At 37.4% G+C, this 24,638-nt stretch overlaps 5 protein-coding genes across 8 annotated transcripts in view; 4 read left to right on the top strand and 1 right to left on the bottom strand.

Annotated features, from left to right (window-relative positions):
- LOC114242215 (uncharacterized) overlaps window positions 1-5,540 on the bottom strand; it is a 245,435-nt gene extending 239,895 nt beyond the window's left edge. For 2 of the 4 annotated variants that reach the window (XM_089730835.1, XM_089730832.1), the window contains exon 1: window positions 5,264-5,540. The gene's annotated coding sequence lies outside the window, so the exon portion shown is untranslated. The remainder of the gene's footprint in view (window positions 1-5,263) is intronic. The other 2 variants (XM_089730836.1, XM_089730833.1) reach the window with 1 other exon arrangement.
- A 2,957-nt stretch (window positions 5,541-8,497) lies between these two features.
- On the top strand, window positions 8,498-12,919 carry LOC149501986 (uncharacterized). Its single transcript, XM_089731521.1, has 5 exons — window positions 8,498-8,706; window positions 9,430-9,591; window positions 10,123-10,223; window positions 10,956-11,090; window positions 12,531-12,919. The coding sequence occupies exons 1-5, from the start codon at window positions 8,661-8,663 to the stop codon at window positions 12,852-12,854; spliced, it is 768 nt and encodes a 255-aa protein (XP_089587647.1). The 5' UTR covers window positions 8,498-8,660; the 3' UTR covers window positions 12,855-12,919.
- Window positions 12,920-14,730: 1,811 nt separating this feature from the next.
- On the top strand, window positions 14,731-15,427 carry LOC149501987 (uncharacterized). Its single transcript, XM_089731552.1, has one exon. It carries the CDS (start codon window positions 14,870-14,872, stop codon window positions 15,425-15,427), a length of 558 nt encoding a protein of 185 aa, XP_089587678.1. The 5' UTR covers window positions 14,731-14,869.
- A 1,852-nt stretch (window positions 15,428-17,279) lies between these two features.
- Window positions 17,280-18,408, top strand: LOC114242186 (uncharacterized). The gene is made up of 2 exons (XM_028173242.2): window positions 17,280-17,304; window positions 17,711-18,408. Exons 1-2 carry the CDS (start codon window positions 17,280-17,282, stop codon window positions 18,406-18,408), a joined length of 723 nt encoding a protein of 240 aa, XP_028029043.1.
- A 3,170-nt stretch (window positions 18,409-21,578) lies between these two features.
- On the top strand, window positions 21,579-22,983 carry LOC149501988 (uncharacterized). The gene is made up of 2 exons (XM_089731554.1): window positions 21,579-21,585; window positions 21,992-22,983. The coding sequence occupies exons 1-2, from the start codon at window positions 21,579-21,581 to the stop codon at window positions 22,633-22,635; spliced, it is 651 nt and encodes a 216-aa protein (XP_089587680.1). The 3' UTR covers window positions 22,636-22,983.
- Window positions 22,984-24,638: the final 1,655 nt, after the last annotated feature.

The raw sequence follows: 24,638 nt of genomic DNA on the forward strand, positions 1-24,638 counted from the left end.
AATGACACGACCTCCGGTCTCGGAGGGGAGTGATGTGGCGGGTAGCCATCATACAACGCAAGATAATTGACACATGCCTGAATCTCGCTTACGACATTTTCAAGATAAAGCGCATATATACAAGTTCCGAACAAAACAACATTCGGACCGTCGGTCTACCGAGCAATATCATCCGCTCGGTGGAAGATCTTCCCTTTGTCGTTAATCAGCTCCAAAAATGCTAATCGCAACTCGGGAACCGTACACCACATTGCCCGGGACGCACTTAGCCGGACCATAATTAAGAAACGCAATACGCTACACACAGTAAATGTAACCGAATTTGGCAAAGAGAATATCTTGTATAGCCTAGCCTATTCAATTACTAAGACAAACAAAAACATTGGATGTCAACGAACTTAGCTTATTAGAATATACAGTGGGATTTTTTGATGCGCCTTCATTTATCTACGGGTATCTTTCTCGTCGAACCCGTCGCTTGCGACGAAGGGCTCGGTGAGTAAATTAACCCACAGACACAGCCCACAGAGTTTCTCGCCGGATCTTCTCAGTGGGTCGCGTTTCCGATCCGGTGATAGATTCTGCGAAGCACTGCTCTTGCTAGGGTTAGTGTTAGCAACGTCGTCAGGTTAGAGCCCCGTGAGCTCACCTACTAGTTAAGGTTACACTTAAATGGTCTCTCAAGACCATCAGCTTAGGTAGGCAAAAAAAAAAATGTGTGTGTGTGCAAGTCACACACGGTAGAAGTGACACTTATAAGAAAGAATTATCGCAAGGGTCAACCACCAACCACTCCGCAGCTCAATGGAGCGGCCTCACCCTGGGGAACCGCCTGCATGATCACGGTATCTCTACGCCAGGTAAGTATGATTTAGCAAGAGAAATACGAAAACCTCTATCAACTGTGTAACATTTCGATATCGCAATTCAGGAATTGTTGAATTTACGTGCAGCGACATCTGTTGATAACAAACTAAATAGAAATAATTGTAAATCATCTTTTATAGTATGAGGTAGCGCCCTATGTGAATTGATATTTTAACTTAACGTTTCATTTTTTCGTTTCATCGAGTTTGAAATCACATCACAACGATTCTAAAGAAGTTTCACTTCAATAAATATAATTAATATAACAGTATTGAAGTAAAGGAATCTTTAAAAGTGATTTTCGCAAACTTCGAGAAGTCTGATCAACTTGAAAATTTACACTTGTATCAAAGACCGGTGACGGTGGAATATTTTTTTAGTAATAATGGCTCTTCTTAATATTCTTACCAGGCTCACCAGTACAAATTGAGCATTTAATTTTTTTGTTCGTCTTCTTATCTAAACGTAGGTATTTATTTTTAATTTTTATACTATAACTTTATTGCGCACCAAAACACAGCATTGAAAAACAGTCATTTTATTTAATCTGACGAAGCATGTTGCGGATAATAACATGTACTTTTAGGTTAGGAATATTGTGTTTTTTTTTTTTTAATAAAATTTACTTATTATTTACTTACTAAGTTTATAATCATATTATATTTACTAATTGTATTACAGTGAACGTGCAAATAAAGAAACATTTCTGTTTCCACATTTGATTTTTCGCCTGTTATATCCGAAACAAAAACTTAGATTCCGAACAACAAAAACCTTAATAGATATATTGACTCCGATCGCTAATATAGCTGTTTCCTCGTAATACATAAGTCGACGGAGCGATACGAACTCACGAGCCAACCAAAATTCACTGGCTACTGGAGCCTATGGACATCAATAACATAAATTTCGCCACCTATCTTGGTACATGATACTAAGTCGCAGCTTTACAATTAAGTACAATGGCAGACCCTTCAAACCGAAATGCATTACTGCTTCATGACAGAAGTAGGCAGGGTGGTGGTACCTACCCGTGCGGACTTACAAGACATCCTACCACCAGTACTTTGGCAGATTATAATTTCGTGGATATGATTTTTACTACACGATATTCCTTCACCGTCGAAGTCAATCGTAAACATTTGTTAAGTATTTTCCTCAACATACAATAGATATCTAGAATAAATTCGCATTAAAAACAGCAATGCGTTCACGAAATCTTCAATATACTATACAAAGATTACGAAGTTTCCTACACTGCTTTACATAATGCGCCCATTATTACAAACGGAGGCCCGAAATCATCGACACTAAAAGCGTAATAAAAATTATATTTATTTTAACGAAGTTATAATGATAGTCAAATGGTCCTGTGAATTTGCTCCAAATATTCCTTTCAATGTTTTGTTTGGTGTAAATACTTTTGATGGTTCTTTGGGTAGGCGAGGCTGGCGTATCACATTAGCGTTCTGTATTGTGAGTACGCGTCGGCATTCGTTTTTCTATTTCTGCCGCGAATACCTTCATATTAGAAGAGTGATATAGATGCTATGAAATACAAATAGCATAAGTTCTGTTCTCATTGGTACGAAGCCACCATTTCTTCTGTAATTCAGATCTGTTATCAATCTTGGTATCAGACGCATAGGTTCCTGTCGTGTTTTTAGTGTATAAGGGTAGAAAATGTCACTGTCAACGCGAATGCCCTAACACTTGAGACTTGATTTTGCCGGACGTTGTCAGTGGGCCGCAATTCCGATCTGGTGGTAGATTCTGCGAAGCATTGCTCTTTTTTATTTTTTATTGCTTAGATGAGTAGACGAGCTTACAGCCCACCTGTTTTTAAGTAGTTACCGGAGCCCATAGACATCTAAAACGTAAATGCCACCACTTACTTTGAGATATGAGTTCTAAAGTCTCAATATAGTTACAACGGCTGCTCTACCCTTCAAACCGAAACGCACTACAGCTTTCACTGCTGAAATAGGCAGAGCGGTGGTACCTACCCGTGCGGAGTCACAAGAGGTCCTACAACCGGTAAATATCACACAGTATCTATAGCCACACCTTCAACTAATCAATAACTCGATTTGTTTTCAATAATCCGGTTGTTCTCCTAGTGGTATCGCGCGTGACCTCCCGCCCACACTACAACATTCAAATTCCCGCACAACAGGGAATTTCGTAATTAACATTAATTGTGTTTGTGCCAACAGAATCGCTCGTATTCCGAATTGCCCTGACGTTACGGTAGCGCTGTCGTGGGCGCGGCTCTGATCCTGCCATTGTGGGAAAACATTTGAACTTACACGAACGAATAAAACTTTTTATTTGGTTGCTGGAATGAGTTGGTGGTAGGACCTCTTGTGAGTCCGCGCGGGTAGGTATCACCACCCTGCCTATTTCTGCCGTGAAGCAGTAATGCGTTTCGGTTTGAAGGGCGGGGCAGCCGTTGTAATTATACTTGAGACCTTAGAACTTATAACTCAATGTGGGTGGCGCATTTACGTCATAGATATTTATGGCCTCCGGTAACCATTTAACACCAGGTGGGCTGTGAGCTCGTCCACCCATCTAAGCAATAAAAAATAAAAAAGCAACGGATGCTCTTAAAGATATAGCAGAGTCTCAATAGTTACATATATCAGATTTACGTTGTAACCGACTTTAAAAATGGAGGAGGCTATCAATTCGAATGTATTCTTTATCTGTGTAGCCTCAGAACTTTTTTCTGGGTGAACTGATTTTGGGAATTCTTTTTTATTTGAAAGTTGATGTTTCTCAAACAGTCCCATTTTAATTTTATCAAGATCTGGCTTTTTATTGTTGAGTTATCCTCAATAATGCACATTTAATTCAATTCGATTACATTTGATGATGGACTTATTTTAGTGTTTGTTGAAATCGATTTTCTTTGTTGTATTAGGTATGCAAAACCAATTTTACATCGATTCGTATGAGATTTTTATTTATCTTCAAGATTCAATCTGTTGACCTTTTTTTGGTAGTTTTTTATAGGAAACTCATAGACTGGGTATTGAACCCAAAAGCTATGGTGCAGCATTGAGGGTCAAATAACAGTGCAGAAGCGCGTATGTATATTAAATTTGTTCAGTATCCTGACCCCAATATTAAAATTTTGTGTATATTCATTTGTTTAAACATCACTTGAAAATAATATCAAACTTAATTTATAAAACTTAGATTTTAGGATACAAAATCAGGTGCTGCGGTATCCCAGACGTACAGCAAAATCAGGAAAAGTCGCCTACAAAATTATGAAATGATTAAGAAAACATAAAGTTATTTGTTTAGCGATTTGAAAGCAAAAATAACTAAACTTCTCATTAACTTAAAGGAATTCATGTAAAATTCCTTTAAGCAATTTCATTTACCGCATTAAAGACAAGGCAATATTAAATTAGCACTGGTTTTTCTTCGAATCGCTTTAAGATTAATTGCGCCGCAAAATATTTTCCAAAGATAAAAAAGTTTCAGAGCCAATGCTCTAAGGCTATTTAGTCTATGCGGTAAAGACTTATGGATTTTATCTGTGTGCCTTGTATGTGTTTACTTGTTTAAAAACATTTTCCAGTTCCATAGTCTAAGTTTTATTTTTGTAAATTCTTGCATTGTTTTCTTAAATAATTTTCTAATAGTACAAGTACCATTTTGACCCCTATTATTATATACCACAAAGCTCACGTGTTGTACAAAGTTTCAGTTGACATTTTGGCGCGACGTAAAATCCTTTGGGATTATGGTTTAAGATTAATGTTCGTTTACTTATTGGGCTTACACCAGACCTTGGGAGGGCTTGTCTAACATGATAAATATATAGTGGTAGATGTCTTTGGAAGATAAACTTTGCAAAATAAATACTGTTACTTACTATTTATTGTTGTTCGATTCCTTGAAAGCATTATTAATAGGTCAGCTTTTATCACTTACATTCGATTAATAATTTAAAACTTAATTTTGGTTGTCTTAACTATTATTTTAAAACTAGAATTGAAAGCAAAATATTATATTGACCCTTAAAAAATATATTCGAAAAGTTAAGAATCAAAAAAGTTCTTATATAACATGTTTACAAAAACGCTACGATTCGATATTGTTTTATTAGCCAACAGTGAACGACCGTCAGATTGGTAGTAAAATTTTGTGGCGACCCGCCACGTATATTAGCTTTTGACATTTCAAACCGCATTTTTAAATAAGGTTCAATGCTATTTAGGTTGCACATTAAAAAATCGTTTGCTGGTGCCCAATAAAAAAAAAAGTTTCGAAACGTCACTCGTTTAGGTTGCTCAATAAAAATCCTTTGCTTTGCCAAATTAAAAAAGTTTCGATACATACGTATAACAATCTATTTTTTTTTAAATTTAAAACTCACCTTTATTAATAGTTTGACAGCGTCACACGAAACATAAGCCTTAGAAATAATATAATCTCAAAACTAAACACAACACAGGGGGCACGGAAAAATGGCAACTTTAAAAATACAAAGAACGCTAATTATAAGAATGTTATTTTGATATAACGATCGCGTGCTATTTTCGCGTAATCAATTATTTTCGTTTTCATATTATTATTTTTCGCGTTTCGTTTGAGCACCGAGATCGTCGCGTGTTTTCCCGGGAAAACCTCACGGCAGACTCACGGAGGGGTACGAATCCTCTACGCTCGAATATACTACGTTTCATAGATTATAAGGGATGAATTCGGTAGATGCGTTTTATTGGAACGAAGTTCCTTACGGCAGGCTTGGAGGGGATAGGGATTTTGCTGCGCGACCGAACTGAAAAAAATGTGATAGTAAATACCGTAAGAAAAAGTCCGTGGAATAAGGCCTTGTTTTCCGAACAGCGATATTTCACCGCGCGATTTTTTTCTCGTAATTCTTTTTTTTTTTTATATGAACTTCGTTCCTATCCGGTGTCCCACGACACCACACATCTTTTTTATGTTTTAGATTGTGCTATTTAACAATTACATATTCACAAAAAAATATATTGCATAACAGCTCAAGGTTATTTAGTGTTAAGTATCTACTGAAGCACATAGACATCAAGCAATTATTTTCTATAATCTGATAACGATTATAAATACAACTAGTAATTCAAACCAGAAATACGAAAGCTTTGCAAAACAGTTTGGTAGAGTGTTGGTGCCTAAATGCGTAGCAAGCTAACAATACGGCCTATCATCATTACATACGTTACCATACGTGAGCACTCGTGAAAATAGAAAACACTCTGATGCGGTGAGCACCGGTGCCTGACTGGAGGGTGTGCACGTAAACAACGGTCAATCGAAACGAGTACCGTGACGTCACTCATGTTTTTTTGAAGTGAAACTTCTTTAGGGTAAAATGAGGGTAAAATTTTTACAAATGTGACGTCACGCAGGTATGCAACGGAAGTGTCGAAAAAGAGAGAGAGAGCGATCGAGACCGATTGAGAGAGAGTAAGACAGGGCGAACGTAGCATGAAGCAACTAGCTATGGAGTGAGAGTAGGGAGCAAGCAAGTGAGAAAGATCGAGAGAAAAAGTGAAACAGAATGCTCAGTTCCTACATACTTTAAAACATACGTATAAATTATTTTATTTTTAATACAGCGCCATCTGTGAGATGTTTTAATATTAGCGTGTGTGTGAAACCTCTTGTAGTAAATTTTGATTTAGGATATACGTGAAGTTAAAATATCAATTCACAGAGGGCGCTACCTCATACTATAAAAGGTGATTTACAATTATTTACTAATGACAAAATTTTACTAATAATATACTTAGATATTTAGGATAATTATATTTTAATTTTTGGAGGTTTCACTTCTAACACGTGTGAATTGCACACATGTTATTTTTTTATTATTTGGCTTTATAGGTGAGTGGTTACCTCTACCGATGGACTGTATTCCAGGGGCAGAGCCAAGTCGTGGCCCACCGTTAAGTACTCTGCAGCGATGCTGTGCGAGAACGCGGAGCGGGCTGCCAAGCAATCTCTCATAAATAATCTGATAAATAACGCGGGTGGCACGTCGCTCCTGCTACTACTGGTGGTAAGGCGGTCTGTGAGCCCCCACGGATAGGTACCACCACTTAGGATTCACGTCTCAAGTTGTGTGGCGGCATTTACGTCATTGATATCTATGAGCTCCGGTAACCATAACACCAGGTGAACTGTAATTTCCTCGAACCATTCAAACAAACGTTTTTAATAAATAAAATAATATTCTGTTTGTTGAGCTCCGGTTCACCCGATTTTCACATAGGCATAGTCACCAACCTACCTTCAATTAGAGGTACACATTATACAGTAATTCACAAATGTGTCCCATCTCAGAAAAATGATTCTATGATACTATCCACATTACTAGAGCGAGACGGCGTCATTAGATTTTGTGTACGTGTGAAGCGTTCGAACATATCGACGACTCGGTCGGCATTTGACCAAGTTTCTTTAGTTCGAATAATGTATGAGATACCGCAGTCTAGGTAACAGACGAACGGATTATTTAATAATCACCTTATTATCGATTTCATAACGTCGCAATAAAAAAGTTATTAAATAGTTTTCTATAATTGCTCATAAATCTCTAAAGTCCTGGTAGCTGTATGGATTCTTTCGCATTAAATAATACATCTTTACCCATGAAGTTTTCTTTTTTCATGACTAGTCATTTTTGAAACGTAATCTACCTATGTATAGCTAGCAATAATACTAAATTCAGTAGTTTTATTTTAATAATATAAAGTTATATTTTCAAATTCAGTATTTTTTTTATTGATTAGTGTTTTATTTTCATTGCATATTTTGTATGTTTTTCAGCAATATGAACACGATAAAAATGCTCCTGGAATATGAGTTCCGTCGTGGTAGCAATGCCGCACAAACGCCTCACAATTTCACACGTCATTACGGATCCTCCCGATCCATTAACGGTGCTTTTAGGTACCACAAGCACCGGTCACCGTCCTCGTCGAACCCGTCACTTGCAACAAAGGGCTCGACGAGCGAATTAACCCAGAGACCGCCCACCGAGTTTCTCGCCGGATCTTCTCATTGGGTCGCGTTTCCGATCCGGTGGTAGATTCTGCGAAGCACTGCTCTTGCTAGGGCCAGTGTTAGCAACACTTCCGGTTTGAGCCCCGTGAGCTCATCTACATGTTAGGGCGAAGCTGAAATAGCCTCTCAAGGCTATCATGCATAGGCAGGGAATAAATAATTTTAATGACGTTGTAGTACGGAGTGAATACGTATTTTCTTAGGAAGGAAGGATGTGTGGTGTCCCAAAGACTTTTTCAGCTTTACCAGGACAGGTGGGTAGAGTAAAGGCTCAGTCAAAGAGTGAATACTGCAAACAAACACATGACTAATCATTACTTTGAAAACTTCCGACATTGAAATTGTGATTAAAAAATAATTAATCCCGTGGTTGCCCGAAAACTAAAGTCAATAACAAAACCTATTTCGATTGTTTGTTTGTTACGGTTTCGCGTCTGATTATCGTGAAATTTTTCATACGAGTTGTCAGATATCAGAGTAGATCAAGCATTTGCTGTCGTCGTGGCTTAGATAAGACGCCCGATTCATTCGTATCAATTTAGTTGTTGTCTGTTGTTGCTGTTCTGTTGTCTGTTTCAAACTTCGTTTTGAAAGTCCTAGTCGTTAATTGTCAGGAAATACCATGGAGTACATTTCAAAGCCGGAAGATGAAGCAAGAATGATGTTGCATCGTAGAAGAATTTCGTAGCCAAAGACGCAAACTATTTGATGGTGATGTCGCGATGATGAAAAGGAGACAACTGATTCGTCTCAATAACTACTATACATGTAATATATATATACCTACTCTTTCTCTTCATGAAAAAGATTTATTTTTTAATGCCACATTTATTTAGTTATAATCACGAAGGACCCAATTTACATAGCAATTTACAAAGAATTCATTGTTAATATCAGCAAGTAACGAATTGTTTGAATTTCATTAGCGTAACGTGCACGAATCATAAATAACTAATTACATTTACAATTAAAAAGTAATACACTATGTCCACAACATGGAAACGTTTCGTTCGAACAGGCTCTGGGAGATTATTTTTTCACTGTGAGTTTTACGTAGGAATATTTATTCGCGGTATTTAGAGCGAGTTTACTTTTTTCAAATTATTCAACTTTTCGTGCAGTCCACGATTCTCTCTTCGTCGAATGTTATTGTAACTAAGAAGAGTCTTTGTTCTGAATAGGCAGACTAGTACACGGCGGATCTGTTGCACAGGATTTAAGGCTGTAACAGAAGCCCATAAATATTACCTACCATCTGAATATAGGCACCTTAAGATATTGTCAAACTTCAATACGTTTACGCGGCCATATTACCTGTCAGGAAGACACTAATGTTTTGCGGAAAACTGATTTAGATAATGATATGTGTCTGTCTGTTCGAGCACAAAACCCGTCCAATAACTAAATAGGCAAATTTGTAAACTTTCAGGCGGAAGACCTTTGTTTAACATCAACACCTACCTGAAGACAATGATATATTTTTCTTTACAGCATCAATTTATTTATTAGCGTTCGTGTATTTATTTAGTGAAACTTCCGGAAATTACGAAAAAAAACCTACCCTTAAGCACTCGAATTGGACGTTCAAAGATTACCTAAATAAATATGACCCTCGAAGAGTGTGGGAAAAGATAGACAAGCTAAAGAAATCAGGTGAGAATTCGTACGGGTTTGATGGGGTTTTTATTGCCCTTATAAAAAGAAGAGCAAAAGGCCTACCTGATGGTGAGTGATTACCGTCGACCAACAATACAAGCGGAAAATCGCTACCTACAGCTGAGTAATCTCCACAAGCTTCGCTTGAAGAAGGACGGGTCATAGCACTCGGGAAACACCGTGGAGCGGAGATCATTTCAAAGCCGGATGGTACGTCACTGAAAAGATATCTGAAAAGACACTGTGGGTGAACGCGGCTGTTTCTGGGAGAATGAGTGAACTCTGCTCCGGTGGCGAGGCCGGTATTGTGCTTTGTAAAGCAAATGCTTTGGACCAGGCATGATGTGCCGCTTTGCTCTGTTCAGGACTCCCAGGCGTTTTTGACGTTTTTAATTGAACGAAAATAATGAATATTTTATATGTTTTCGTCGAAATCTCAGTTGCATAACGGGACCTCTTATTAAACACGATGGCTTCCCGACATTAATAGAAATTACGTAAACTTTATAACAAACATTGAATCCAAAGGAACAAAACTTACGCAGCAACAAGAAATCGACCTCTTCATCAAAGGTATAGACATGACAGACGATTTCTTAAAACTGAAAGTGAAGAACGGAGACACAAAGGTAATCAATCACAACGGCTCGTCACAATACTAAAGATGTTTTTATTATTTTTATGAAGGAAGGAAGGTGGCTCGAAAGCCTTTCTAATTTCACTAGGAGGGATGGTATTTGCTAACAGCTGACCGAGTTCTTCTGAAGGAGACCTAACCGCTCAAGGGCAGCTGCTCTGCGAATGCATCTCCTCCTCACCCTTCAATTGATCACTCATTGCTGAGCATCGTGATGCACCCACCTTTTTTGTGATTTGTAGCCACTTATATCTGTCAGTGGCACAGTGAAGTGCGTGGCTCAGTCTCGTGTCCAGATGCTCGGACACTTGGTCACTCCGTCTTTTTTGGCTTCGACCTCTGGATCATCTTCCAGCCACTTTACCCATCACTACGTGTCTCTAATCTATGAATTCATCTAGACAATACTAAAACTCTATCCAGTAAAATGATCATGTTTCCGAAAATATGTAAAAAAGACTTCGGTTACTTTCCAAGATGATGTTAGTAGAAACTCAAAACAACGTATCGCCAGTTTATTTCTCGATGTATTTCGATATTTGCTTATTCATTTTGCATAGACAATACACATAAATAAGTTACTAAATTCCATTACATTGAATTTTCTGCAGTCTAAGACCGATATACAGTCCAAGACACGTACAAATATAGTTTGAATATATTTCGAATTTCGAATAACAAAATCGGTGTATGTAAATTTGAAATTAATTAACACAATTTTAAGATTCTAGTCATGAAGGACGGAAGACGCTGGAAACCTCCACCAGGCCTGGATAGTCATGAGCGCGATCCATTTAGTCTCAGGAGAAGACTATTTGAACTCATGAAGCAAGCCATTTACCAAGCCAGGAATAAAATGGTACGATCCGATTCACCTAATACCTACTCATAATATTCAACCCTGGAGTATTTTGTGAGAGATTTTGGAGACGGTAGGCAGCGGCTTGGCTCTGCCCCTGGCATTGCTGAAGTCCATGGGCGACGGTAACCAATCACCATCAGGTCGGCCGTATGCTCGTGTGCCTACAAGGGCAATAAAAAAAAAAAGATTGCGAATATTTCCATAAACGATATTAGTCTAGTACCTAATGGAATACCGGTGCTCCCCCATTCAGGATGGTTTTTTCCCCTAGCTATTCACTGGTAGCCTAAGGGACTATGCCAGCTTCTCGTGGATGGGTGGGTGAGCTCACGGGCTTAACCTGAGATATTTTGCTGACACTAACCCTAGTTAGATCAGTGCTTTGCCGAGTCTATGACCGGATTGGAATCGCGGTCCATTGAGAAGATCAGTAGAGAAACTTAATAAGTTATGTTATTAACTATTATTAACTATGGGTCACTTCGCTTCAGAGCCCTTCAACGAGCCAGTTTGTGATATAGTAGCTGTTCTGAGTATATATATGGCCAATAGAGCTTCAAACAATCTGTCGACCGTCGTGTCGGCACCGACAGCCAGTCCGGCATCCGGTAGCGCTGTGGCTTTAATTTACGCGAATTACCGCAAACCGGTCACCGGGCAACAGATGGATTCGTCGGGCGTTATCGACCAACTTCAGTGAATAATATATAATAATATTAAGTTGCGTTTAATCAAGTTATTACGTAAGTTATTAAGCCATACTTAAATTAGATTTCAAATGACTAGTATTTCTAGTTCTAGTTTCACAAATCAATGTTCAAAGAACGATATTTACATTGATTAAGTATTTACGCAATTAATTATATTTAATAATTTTTCGGCAGAATCGATGATAGAAAATTAACATTAATCATACCTTGCTTTTCTTTGTATAATTTTCTAACTAAGACCCTATTACGACTTCTTTCATTCTCCCCCATTTGGGCACTTTTACAGATATTAAACAAGTTTAAACCTGTTCCTTCGGTTTTCTTCACTCAAATACCCTCAGACACAGCCCACTGAGTTTCTCGCCGGATCTTCTCAGTGGGTCGCGTTTCCGATCCGGTGGTAGATTCTGCGAAGTACGGCTCCTGCTAGGGTTCGTGTTAGCAACGTCGTCAGGTTTGAGCCCCGTGAGCTCACCTACTAGTTAAGGTTACGCTGAAATAGCCTCTCAAGGCTCTCAGCTTAGGTAGGAAGAAAAAAAAACACAAAAAACACGCAAATAACCAAATAAAATAACTCACACAACTTCACTCTTCGCGTAGGAAAACGACTTCCAGGAGAAAAAGTGGACTAAGGCTCTATACAACAACATTTGAATATTCGGCTAACTACCATCTAATTTTCTAGTTTTCTAATTTTCTAATTATCTTGTCCATTGTCTTTTTACAGGTGATAATGCAACAAATAAGGGAGCAATACAAATACGGTTCGCTGTACAAAATGGGTTTTTTAATGAGCAAAACTGATACTGCCTGCAGGACGTTTTCAAAGTTCGCATCCAGAGCTTTCCGGGGATGTGTGCTCGGCAAACAGGACGTCATTTACCGGCATAGGGTATATGAGATACTGAACTCCGAAGAGAGAGTCTTGAATCTTTGGTTCACAGTGGAACTACTGATCGATTTGATTAGGAAGAACGACGAAAACTGCAAAGATATTTTGGATAATGAAAAGATTAAGGACAAGAAATCCGGATGGAAGTTCGTTGATTGAGATCTAGTGTTAAAATTTTATATAAAAAAAAACGTTAATACATAAAGTAACTGAGTATGCCAATATTTGTGCCTTTTATTATTGCTATTTGTAGTGTCCGAATCTATCATAAAGGCGACGAAGCAAGTGACGCTTCAGTTCTGAGATGATTAATGCTTTCACTATAATTGAGAAATAGTTAAAATCTATTTATTATAAATGTTGCAGAAAGCCGCCACTGTTAAAATAAAAATAATTATCTTTGAATGATAGTAGTTGTATTTCAAAGAATAGGATCATAGAAGAAGCATTACATTACATTATATATATATTTATTTATTTTAAACTGTAATTTCGTAGGTAAAACTTTAAATATGCTTTTTTACTGGTGGTAGGACCTCTTGTGAGTCCGCGCGGGTAGGTACCACCACCCCGCCTATTTCTGCCGTGAAGCAGTAATGCATTTCGGTTTGAAGGGTGGGGCAGCCGTTGTAACTATACTGAGACCTTAGAACTTATATCTCAAGGTGTGTGGCGCATTTACGTTGTAGATGTCTATGGGCTCCAGTAACCACTTAACACCAGGTGGGTTGTGAGCTGGTCCACACATCTAGGCATTAAAATATATATATATATATATATATATAATATAATATAAGACAGTAGTTCAACTAAAACGAATATTTAATCGCTGATTTTTACAAATGCATTTTAAAGAACTATATCATTTCTTATAATTCGACCTGATTTAAATGAAAATATTGGCTAAGTTAATGTTAACGATATCGATAAATAATGAAGCTATATTTATGCAAACTTGTATTGTGAGCTTGATGGATTCTTGAAAATTAATTTTGAATTGCGAATTACTTCAAAGATTGACGTCACTAAGACATACGGTTAAAGTGGGTCAATAAGAGGGCAAATTATACATAATAAGTGCATAGTACATAATTCATCAATAGTTTTATCAAGGTTTTTTACTTGAAAAAATAACATATTCACAAAATTACTGTTAAAATTCTTTGATTATTTTTCTATTTTATTTTATTTATTGGGTACCAACATGTTATACATCAGCACAGTACATTACAGGTATCATAATAATATACATTGATTTCACACTAAATGCTAACACAATTACAGGTACCGACTGCATGCATAAAAAAAAAAGCGGTTCATTATGTAAAAAAACAAAAAAAAAAGCATTATTTAATGATCCACTATGATCGGCATATCTTGTTTCATACGATTTACAATTCTAATGAAGCGAGTAACATTATCGTTTGTTATTAAGAACGCTCAATCAAAATGTTAATTAATAAAATTAATTAGTATTGTTAGAACATTTCATTATTTATCAATGAACATATATTTGAACACCATTATACTTTGTAAGTATCGAAACTACGGCCGTAATTCGTACTAATTTTTACAAAGCTCAGATCACTTGGTATTAAGTGGAAATCGGAGCCCAGCACAATGCAAATACATATAGCTTTCACGATTCTACGAATCATTTTCATAATGAAACAAATTAAAAATTAAACATAATATATAGTTATTTTTTTAATAATTAGCAGTTGTAAGACGAATTGTGAGCTCATATGTCGCTCCATATGTATATGTGCCGTCATCTAGAACATTTTTTCCATCAAGTAATTTTAAGGGTAAAACAATTGCTATGCAACACATTTGAGATTTGGACTTTACGCGTTAAAGTAGAAGGTGGTATTCACTTTGTAGTTTCTACGATATTCAGTGACTTTTTAATTCTAGGTTGGCCGAAAAATAAATAACCCATCTACAAGAAAAAAAAAACTTAATTTCCCCATTTTTTTTTCCTTTTCTTTCCGGGGGATTAAGCATTTTAACTGATTCAAATTCGATTTTCCATTTTCTTAACAGACCTGCCTTTTCATCACGCAATTTCTCCATTCACCAATGAAGCCTTTAACGTGCTTTACGGAAAGTACAGCTTCAACGACTTGTTCCTGCCACTCGAGAATGAGACGAGCATAGAAGAAGATGTCGATATGGGCCCACCTCCGCCGCCATCGCCGATGCACTACGAGATTAGTTTTAAATCCCCAACCCACCCAGACCTGATCGAGTTCAACAAAATTTCCGAGCAGGTAGACAATTTGACCAGACGAGGCTCATCTGACACGTTTCACGGCTTCGACGACCCCGAAGACTGGTGGTACGGCAACAAGGAACGAATCGAACCGAAGAAAAAGAACATGCTGATAAAAATCAATCTCCAATTTTTGATCCACACGAGATACAAAGTGTACGCTGCTCTGGCGCAACGCGAGCTCTACCGTCAAGATAAAAGATACAAAATGGGATATCTGTTCAACAGATTGAGGCGTTTGAAGACAGAAATGAGGAAGGTTGTAAGTTTGGCGACACTGCAGAACTCCACGAATCCCTGGTACAGGAGCTTGCACTCGCTCCTTAGATATTACGAGCAGGTCGTTAGGTATGATGTGGACATAAGGGACACTTCGAACATGGTTCAAGAACTGTACAACAAAGAAGATCCTGCTGACTACTATAGAGTTACGTTTAGTCCTCCGCAGCAACCTTAATAGATAACCGATTTTTTATTTTATATATTATAACATAACTATCCTAACTATCTTCTAAGCTATTTATTTATAATAATTTTGCGGTTTTTTTTTTTGCTTAGGTGGGTGGACTAGCTCACAGCCCATCTGGTGTTAAGTGGTTACTGGAGCCCATAGACATCTACAACGTAAATGCCGCCACCCACCTTGAGATAACAGTTCTAAGGTCTCAAACATAGTTGCAACGGGTACCCCACCCTTCAAATCGAAACACATTACTGCTTCACGGCAGAAATAGGCCGGGTGGTGGTACCTACCCGTGCGGACTCACAAGAGGTCCTACCACCAGTAATTTTGAAAATTATAATTTTGCGGGCTTGGTTTTTATTACACGACCAATCCTTCACCGTGGAAGTCAATCGTGAACATTTGTCAAGTACGCATTTCATTAGAAAAATTGGCACCCACCAGCGGGATTCGAACACCGGTGCATCGCTAGATACTTTAGGCCACGACGAAATCACTAAAAGCGACTAGTGCGTGCTTGATTAAATATTTGATTTATTTAACTTCGTATTATTATATTTCATTCGTTTATTATATTTCACCTCAACGGTCCAGTGATTGTTGGCCTATGGCTATTATAGTATCAGGATCTTCGAATTCGGTTCTGGACAGCAGTTATTTTAATGCTGAAGATTTTCCCAATCGGGTTTTTAGGTTTGCTTGTTCTGGCCAGTATTTGTGTTTCTTGTAATGGAATTGTTTTACTTTATTTTAGAACATAGGACATATCGAGCACTTCTGTTTGTTTTGATTCAGTGAATGTGCCGCATAACATAGCGTCGTAATTAGATGAAGCTTGCGATCTCACAGTGTCCTTAATCGTTGTATCGAAATGTAAAATCACTACATAGTATAAAACAAAGTCGCTTTCTCTGTCCCTATATCTGTTTGTCCCTATGTATGCTTAAATCTTTAAAACTACGCAACGGATTTTGATGCGGTTTTTTTTAATAGATAGAGTGATTGAAGAGGAAGGTTTATATGTAAAATAACATCCAATAAATAGTGGAGAAATCAATAATAAATTACAGTTTCCGAAGCGAAGCGAGACCGGGTCACTAGTAATTATATAAAAACACAGCTTAAAGAAAATGAAACTCTGAAGGTATTAGCTAAGATTGGTAAATTCTACGGCAGTGATGTACAATAGATTGATTGAAGAATATAAAGAAAAACTTTTATTATCTATAACTCCTTAGTTTTCTAAAAAGGATTTTTCTTGAATGTCATTGAGTGAAGTCTATCATGCTATGTCTATCAATCTATCATTAAAATAAAATATTAATTTTATTAGATTAAGGGTTTTAAATGTTATTTTATAATGATATTGGGTACTTCAAATAACAATAAAAAGCTTAATTGTTATTCATCTGAAGTACCCAATATCATTATATAAATATAGATGATAGTTGGCAAATACCAATAAAAGTCCTGTCGTATCATTTAGATCATATAAAAGAAAAACATTTGGGTATGTTAGGAAAAGAGCATCCCGCTCGAAAAGAACACTGGACCTTATAGAATTTCAAATGTGGATGCTCATCTTCTAAGACATCAAGTCTTTGGAGTAGACCTTCTGCTACTGACTAATGTCACTATTTATACAGTAATTTATGTGCGTCTACATATTCAAGTGCATTATATTCTCATTACCCAAAACAGAGGGACTCAGAATAACAATAAAGATAATTAAAAAACTATTAAAGAAACTGAGTAATTATTTCCTTGATTAGTCTTCCGTTATTTTGCGATTGGAATTTATGGATTTTAAGCACTTAATCCATAATAATATGCACTATGATTCATAATGAATGCAGCTATTTTTGTTTTGGGTAAGTCCTTTTTTATGGCAAGTAAAAAATTTGGGATCCCTTTAAGCTAAGACTTAGGAACAACGATGACACATATCAACGAAACTGAGACCAAGTTCTGTAATTTCATTAATTAATATAATATGTCGACGCTTGAAAGGCAAACTTGACTAAGCGACAATAACTGCTTTGTACATAAATGATAGGCAATAACCATATTCGATGCGCAAAAAATATATATTTCTAGGTCTATTAAAATCATTTCAATCCTACAGCTACTAGCTAGATTCTTTAAAATATATTTTTTTTCAGGTATTTCAACTTTAAATTAGTCTACTGTAAAGTTCACGCATTGTCGCTTAGTCACGTTTGCCTTTAAGCATCGATGTATATCTAACAAACCTCTATGTGATCTAAATTATTTCAGTTGTCACCCTGTCTTTTAGCAAATCAACCGTCCTAGACTTCGGTAATGAATTCCCCGACATAAACGAGATCTTCATCATGACCGAAAATGAAAGACATATCTTCGATAACATACCTAACGTTTTCATTAGAAACACAACTGTGGACCTAGAGAAATTGAATGTGACAAATTTCTGGGAAAAACTATACCAATACCAAGATAAATTGAAGGAAAAATTACCGAATATTCTCGAAGAATTTGAGCTCCCGAATCCTAAACACTTTAACGAGACTAGACGACAAGTTTTAAAATGGGACTGGTACCACACTCCTGAGTTCAAAGAAGGGTCTATTATTATAACAAGATTGAAGACTTTGGACTTAATGCTACAACTGATATATATGGCTAGACACAAACTAAAACAAATGGAGGGGAGTAAGTACTTTCAAAGGACCGACACTGGATACCGAATTGCCTTCTTGTACAGGAAATTGAGAAAAATCTTCAGAAAAATGATGGATATTTACACGATTATGGTGAAGAATAAAGAGAAGTGGACACATCAGGATTGGCATTTGCAGCTGCATACGAAAGCTACTAAGCTACACGTCGACTTTTTATACCTGTGGTGGGTTTTGGTAAGAGTCGATGAGAAGTACAGTATCAGAATGGGATTCAGGCCCACTGTGCCGTCTTGGATGAAGCTCACTAAGCCGTAAATATGACGTTATGAAAATAAATAAAAATGTTTGTATTTTTTAATTATTACAACAATATAATTTTTTTATTTGTAATCCAAAAAGATTTGCTTTTCGTACTATTTCATCATCCCACAGAAGTCCACTACTGGATATAAGCCTCCCCCAAGCCTCGCCACAAAGATCGGTCCTAAACTGCTTGCATCCAGCGGATCCCTGCGAATCTCGATAGGTCGTCCGTCCATCTTGTGGGAGGTCTAGCCACACTATGTCTTCCAGTACGCGGTCGCTACTCAAGAACTTTCTGGCCCCAACGGCCATCCGTTCTACAAGCAATGCAGCAGGGAAACTCCGAGCATAGCTCTCTCCATTGCTCTTTGGGTGACTTTGAGCCTTCTACATACATTAAAATTCTTATTATTGATTACTGAAGCCATAAATATCAATATAAATGCCACCCAGATTGAGGCATCATAATTTTTTACTGCCCTTTTAAGCAAACGAGCACGGTTCTCTGATAGTAAGAGGTTACCGTCGCTCGTAGACATCAGCAACGCTAAGGGACAGAGCCAAGCCGCTGCCTACCACTAAGTGGTACTCCCCAAGATCTCTAGAGGTCTACGTCACAATTTTGTTGTTTAACACTGGTCCTAATCTACAACGTGAAGTCTTCGTAGTAGAAATAAGCGAGGCGATATTTATCCGCCCGAATAATACGCCATGTCATCAGTAGATTCTAAATAGTTTTTTCTGGTCTCGTTTTTCACAAATAATGACATACCTACATCATTCTTCGTGGAAGTTGTTCATAACGTTTAAGGTTTCTCTTAGAAAACTTGGTACCTGCCACATGATTTAAGATCTACTACTACTACTACTGAGCTGGCGCTATGACCCCGAAGTGGGTCTTGGCCTCCGACAATAAACTTTGCCATTCATCCCGGCGCTGCGCAACACCTTGCCAGTCCGACACTTGGAGCTCCCGTAAATTTCCTTCCACAGCGTTACACCAGCGGTACTTGGGCCTCCCTACGGGGCGGCGTCCCTCCGGTACACCCGTGTACACCCGTTTCACAGCCCGATCCTGCTCCATACGTACTACATGTCCGAGCCATACGAGCCTCCGTGCCTTCATCTCCCCCAGAATATTTGGCTCAATTATAAGATCTGATTTAGGCAAATCGAGATTGAGTATAGCGCATTAAACACCAATTAGACTTCACTGTTTATAATAATTAAATATAATTAACATAATTAAACGAACTTTTAAGGTTTGCGCATATCGTGCATAATATTCAAACATCGATGAACACCCACAAAACCCACGAAATTTTAATTTGCGTAATCAACCGTGGTAGGGCGTTTTGTGAGTCCGTACGGGTAGGTAGCATCACCCTGCCTATTTCTGCCGTGAAGCACTAATGCATTTCGGTTTGAACGATGAGGCAGCCGTTGTACTATAAAAACTGAACCTTAGAAATTATGTCTCGAATTGGGTGGCAGTATTTGTTGTAGATGTCCATGGGCTTCGGTAACAACTTAACACCAGGTGAGCTCGTCCACATACTTAAATTCTAAAAATAAAAAATGTAATAAACCGTATTCATAACTGCAAAGTATCCGAAATAGCAACGAAATACAATTTGAATGAAATTAATCAGTTTTAATTGTTTTCGTATTTCAATTAGATTCTATTTGAGTGGAAATGTAACTAAAAACTATAAAACCACTTTGATCTATACGATTTCGCGATAAATTTTTCGTTAAGCTCTCTATATAATGCTTGTGTTCGTACTTTTTACATTATGTAAGTCTTATATACTTAGTCTGGCCATAAATACTGTTACAATTAAAAATAAACAAAATATTACATTTGAATTTGGAATCTGTCATTTTTATATGATTGCTCATTGAGTTTTCTCATTTTGGCGCCAATACATTGTACAATATTTTGCGATATTAAAATGGAGTGGGGTGATAAAGAGAACCGAATCGCTGTGATTGCATTACACAAAGTAGGTATGGAGCCAAATGCAATTTTTAAAACTCTCCATACGCTTGGTATTAATAAAATGTTTGTGTACCGGGCTATTAATAGGTGCAATGAGACCTCCTCTGTTTGTGACAGAAAAAGATCTGGCCGTCCACGTAGTGTTCGTACGAAAAAGGTGGTCAAAGCAGTAAGGGAAAGTATTCGAAGAAATCCTGTCCGAAAGCAAAATATTTTATCTCGGGAGATGAAGATAGCACCTAGAACCATGTCGCGTATTTTAAAAGATGACTTAGGACTTGCAGCCTATAAGAGACGTACTGGTCATTTCTTAACTGATAATTTAAAAGAGAATAGGGTGGTAAAATCGAAACAACTACTGAAGCGGTACGCAAAGGGAGGTCATAGAAAATTTTTGTTTACGGATGAGAAATTTTTTACAATTGAGCTATATTTTAACAAACAAAATGACCTTATTTATGCTCAAAGCTCTAAGGAAGCTTTTCAAGTAGTCGAAAGAGTGCAACGTGGGCACTATCCGACTTCAGTGATGGTTTGGTGGGGTATTAGTTATGAAGAAGTGACTGAGCCATACTTTTGTGAAAAAGGTATCAAAACATCGGCACAAGTCTATCAAAATACCATTCTTGAGAAGGTAGTGAAGCCTTAACAACACCATGTTCAATAATCAAGAATGATCCTTCCAGCAAGACTCGGCGCCAGGTCATAAAGCTCGGTCTACGCAGTCTTGGTTGGAAACGAACGTTTCGGACTTCATCGGAGCTGAAGACTGGCCGTCGTCTAGTCCCGATCTTAATCCGCTGGATTATGATTTATGGTCAGTTTTAGAGAGTACGGCTTGCTCTAAACGCCATGATAATATGGAGTCCCTAAAACAATGGAATCCCATGGAAAGAGTGCGTGCTTCTATTGATAACTGGCCTCAACGTTTAAAGGACTGTGTTGCAGCCAATGGAGACCACTTCGAATAAGCTTTTTATACTTTAAATTGTTTTATATTTATGTATTAAAATAATACACTATAAAAGTAATAAATGTTATTTGCAATAGAATTTTTTTTTCCTTTGTCTCAGTATTTATGGCAAGACTGGGTATACATATATATTTATTTTTTATTTAATTTTACGAGTATGAGCCGACTATGAGCTGGGAAGTGATTATTAGCGGTTTAACCGTGACAATGGCTTGTTTGTGCTCTTAAGCGATGGTCACCACACACTAATGAACTGCTATCTTATTGATGGCTCCAAGAATATAGGTAGACATAAAATTAAAATCACCGCCGACTAAAGGTCCATTCCTCAATCGAATAGCATAACGGATGTGGCGATCCTTCAAGTCTGAATGTTACGGTATTTAAGACCGTCTCAAGTGCCGGTACAAGCTTATAATAAGTCAATTATATATGAAGGAGTGACCGGCTCCATGGAGTTTATAAACTGTGAACCTAAGCGTCGCTGACGCCATTCTCTTCATCATTATTGCCTTCCATAGTGACAGTAATTAAAGCTCACTTTTTCAAATAATTCCTATTATTGAATTTCAAGTGAATTTCAATGTTGAAACATTAAATCATTTCGTATTTTAACGCAGGGAGTCAGAGCACACAATCGTTTGAGCAGCATTCAAGAGAAGCATTTTCAACCGACGAAATCAACAAAGACGGTTTCTTCGATTTCACCGATCTGAATATGAACAGTTTTCGTGTCAAAAACGAAAAACAAAATTCAAAAAATAACAATAGCATGTTCGATTTGAATAGAGTACACGAATTAGTCGAAAAGGAAATACGTAACTTTAAAATTGACTACCGCCGTCAATATCCTGCTACATGGGAGGTCGAGAAGGAGGCGTACCGATGGAATCCGTTTTTCGTAAGCAAAGCCTTCGAAATGATGAAGCAGTCGATTTACGCCACCAGATTCAGATTGGAGGCCACCAAACCGCTCAGGAAGACGTACTTAAACGATTTCAGTTACAACATCGGTACATGTTACGGTGTTTTAACGCAGCTGATATTCAAAATGGATAATATGTACGCTCAAATGCTGCATTTCGGTGAAAGAACGTTTTTTCTGTACTATCTGATTATATACGAAAAAATATTGGCGGCACACGTCGATGCTACATTTCTAGTTGAGAGGATGTTCGCATTCCACAAGCAATATAGGGACATCATGAAGCCCGAACAAGAGTCGTATCAGAATGATGGTATACCGCCAAATCCCAACCCTTAGTTTACCGGGCACGCTGAAATATACCTAGTCAGGTCATAAATTCTGTCACATGTTTAATGTAAAATAATTGAAACAAGTTTATTCATTATGTAACCATTCATATACCAAAATGAACTTAACAAAACATAGATTCTTATGACACTAAAGTTTATTCAAAATGACCTCCGTGATTTTGAATACAGGCCTTCAATCTGCGCGGCCAGTCGTCTATCGCAGCACGAACGAGGTCCATGTCAATATCGGCGGCTGCCTTAATCAAGGATGTTTTGAGTGACTCCAAATTGGGATGAGGCTTTGAGCACGCCTTTTCCTCCAAGTGTTGCCATATCTTGTAATCTAACGGATTCAAATCTGGACTGAAGGAGGGCCAGTCTTCATGCCGGATGAAGTCGATTTCACGCGCCGCCAGCCAGTCTTGTGTGCTCTTCGCTCTATGAGCTGGCACCGAATCTTTTTGGAATACCCAGTGCCTGTTATTGAACATGGTATGAGAAACAGGTTCCACAAGGTTCGTCAGGACTGTATTTTGATACACAACTGCATTCGTTTTTACACCTTTCTCACAAAAATGTACCTCTGTTAAGCCCCAATAAGAAACTCCCAACCATACCATGAGCGAGGATGGAAAATGACCTCGTTGGACACGCGGAATACGGTTGCTCGCTTCTTCACTACTGTGTGCGTACACCTTATCATTTTGTTTGTTGTAGCTCTCTTCTACGGTAAAAATTTTTTCATCCGAAAAAAGAATTTCCCGATATTTTTTTCCCGCGTACCGCTTCAACAAAGCGCGGCATCTCTTCAGTCTCAGGTCCATTAGACGAGCATTCAAACGATGTCCTGTTTTTCTTCGATATGCCCGAAGCCCTAAGTCTTCATTTAAAACCCTTTTCACCGTGGTTATGCTTAACCCCATCTGAAGGGCCAACAGTTTCTGCTTACGTTTGGGATTTCTTTGAATTCGCGCCTTCACAGCTTTGATCACTGCTGGAGTCCTAAGAGACCGAGGGCGACCACTTCTTGACCTGTCATCTAAAAGAAAGCATTCTAAAAGAAAAGTTTTTACTGTGTGACAATACTTATGACCTGACTAGGTATATCGACGCCTGTAAGGCAAACGTGTCTAAGCAACAATAACTGCTTTGTACATAAATGATAGGCAATAACCATATTCGATGCACAAAAAATATATATTTCTAGGTCTATTAAAATCATTTCAATCCTACAGGCAATAACTCATATTCGATGCGCAAAAAAATATATATTTCTAGGTCTATTAAAATCATTTCAATCCTACAGCTAGATTCGTTAAAATATAATTTTTTTCAGGTAATTTCAACTTTAAATTAGTCTACTGTAAAGTTCACGCATTGTCGCTTAGTCACGTTTGCCTTTCAAGCGTCGATATATAATTTATTTATATGTATTATTTTATTCACATCAAAATAAAGTTTAGTCTAGTAATACTATAGCACAAGCTGAGTTGCTCTATAAAGAGAAACAACATTTAAAGCTATTGCTTCACCAGTTTTTATGTTTTTTTTTTATATTTGAATATTCAAAATGTTTTAATAATATTTCTAATGTTTCTTCTTCTAATGTTTCAATATTCAAATTACCATTTACGGCACCTTTATAACATATTAACCTTTTTTAAGATTTATTTCATAAATCCATGTTCGGTTATAACTACTGAACTATGCATCCGATTGACTTGAAAAATGGTATCCATGTAGAAAATACGTGTACTTAATGGATAGGCTAATATTTATAAGAGTGTTCGACTCGCTACACCAGTTGCGGAAGCGTTAATGATGAGAAACTTTGTGGGGGTGAGAAATAATAATGTCAATTTTTAATGCCCAGCGAAGCGGACGGTTACAGCTAGTACCTTATAAAAAAGTTACCGGGAAACGAATTCAAAAATGTTTATTTAAATTCGAATATGTCTGGATATTCTTATAGAAAATCAAAACAAATCCTTTTTTCCCCTAACTGTTCTT

Source organism: Bombyx mandarina, chromosome 11, assembly GCF_030267445.1.
Source record: "Bombyx mandarina strain Sakado chromosome 11, ASM3026744v2".
Classification (NCBI taxonomy): domain Eukaryota; kingdom Metazoa; phylum Arthropoda; class Insecta; order Lepidoptera; family Bombycidae; genus Bombyx; species Bombyx mandarina.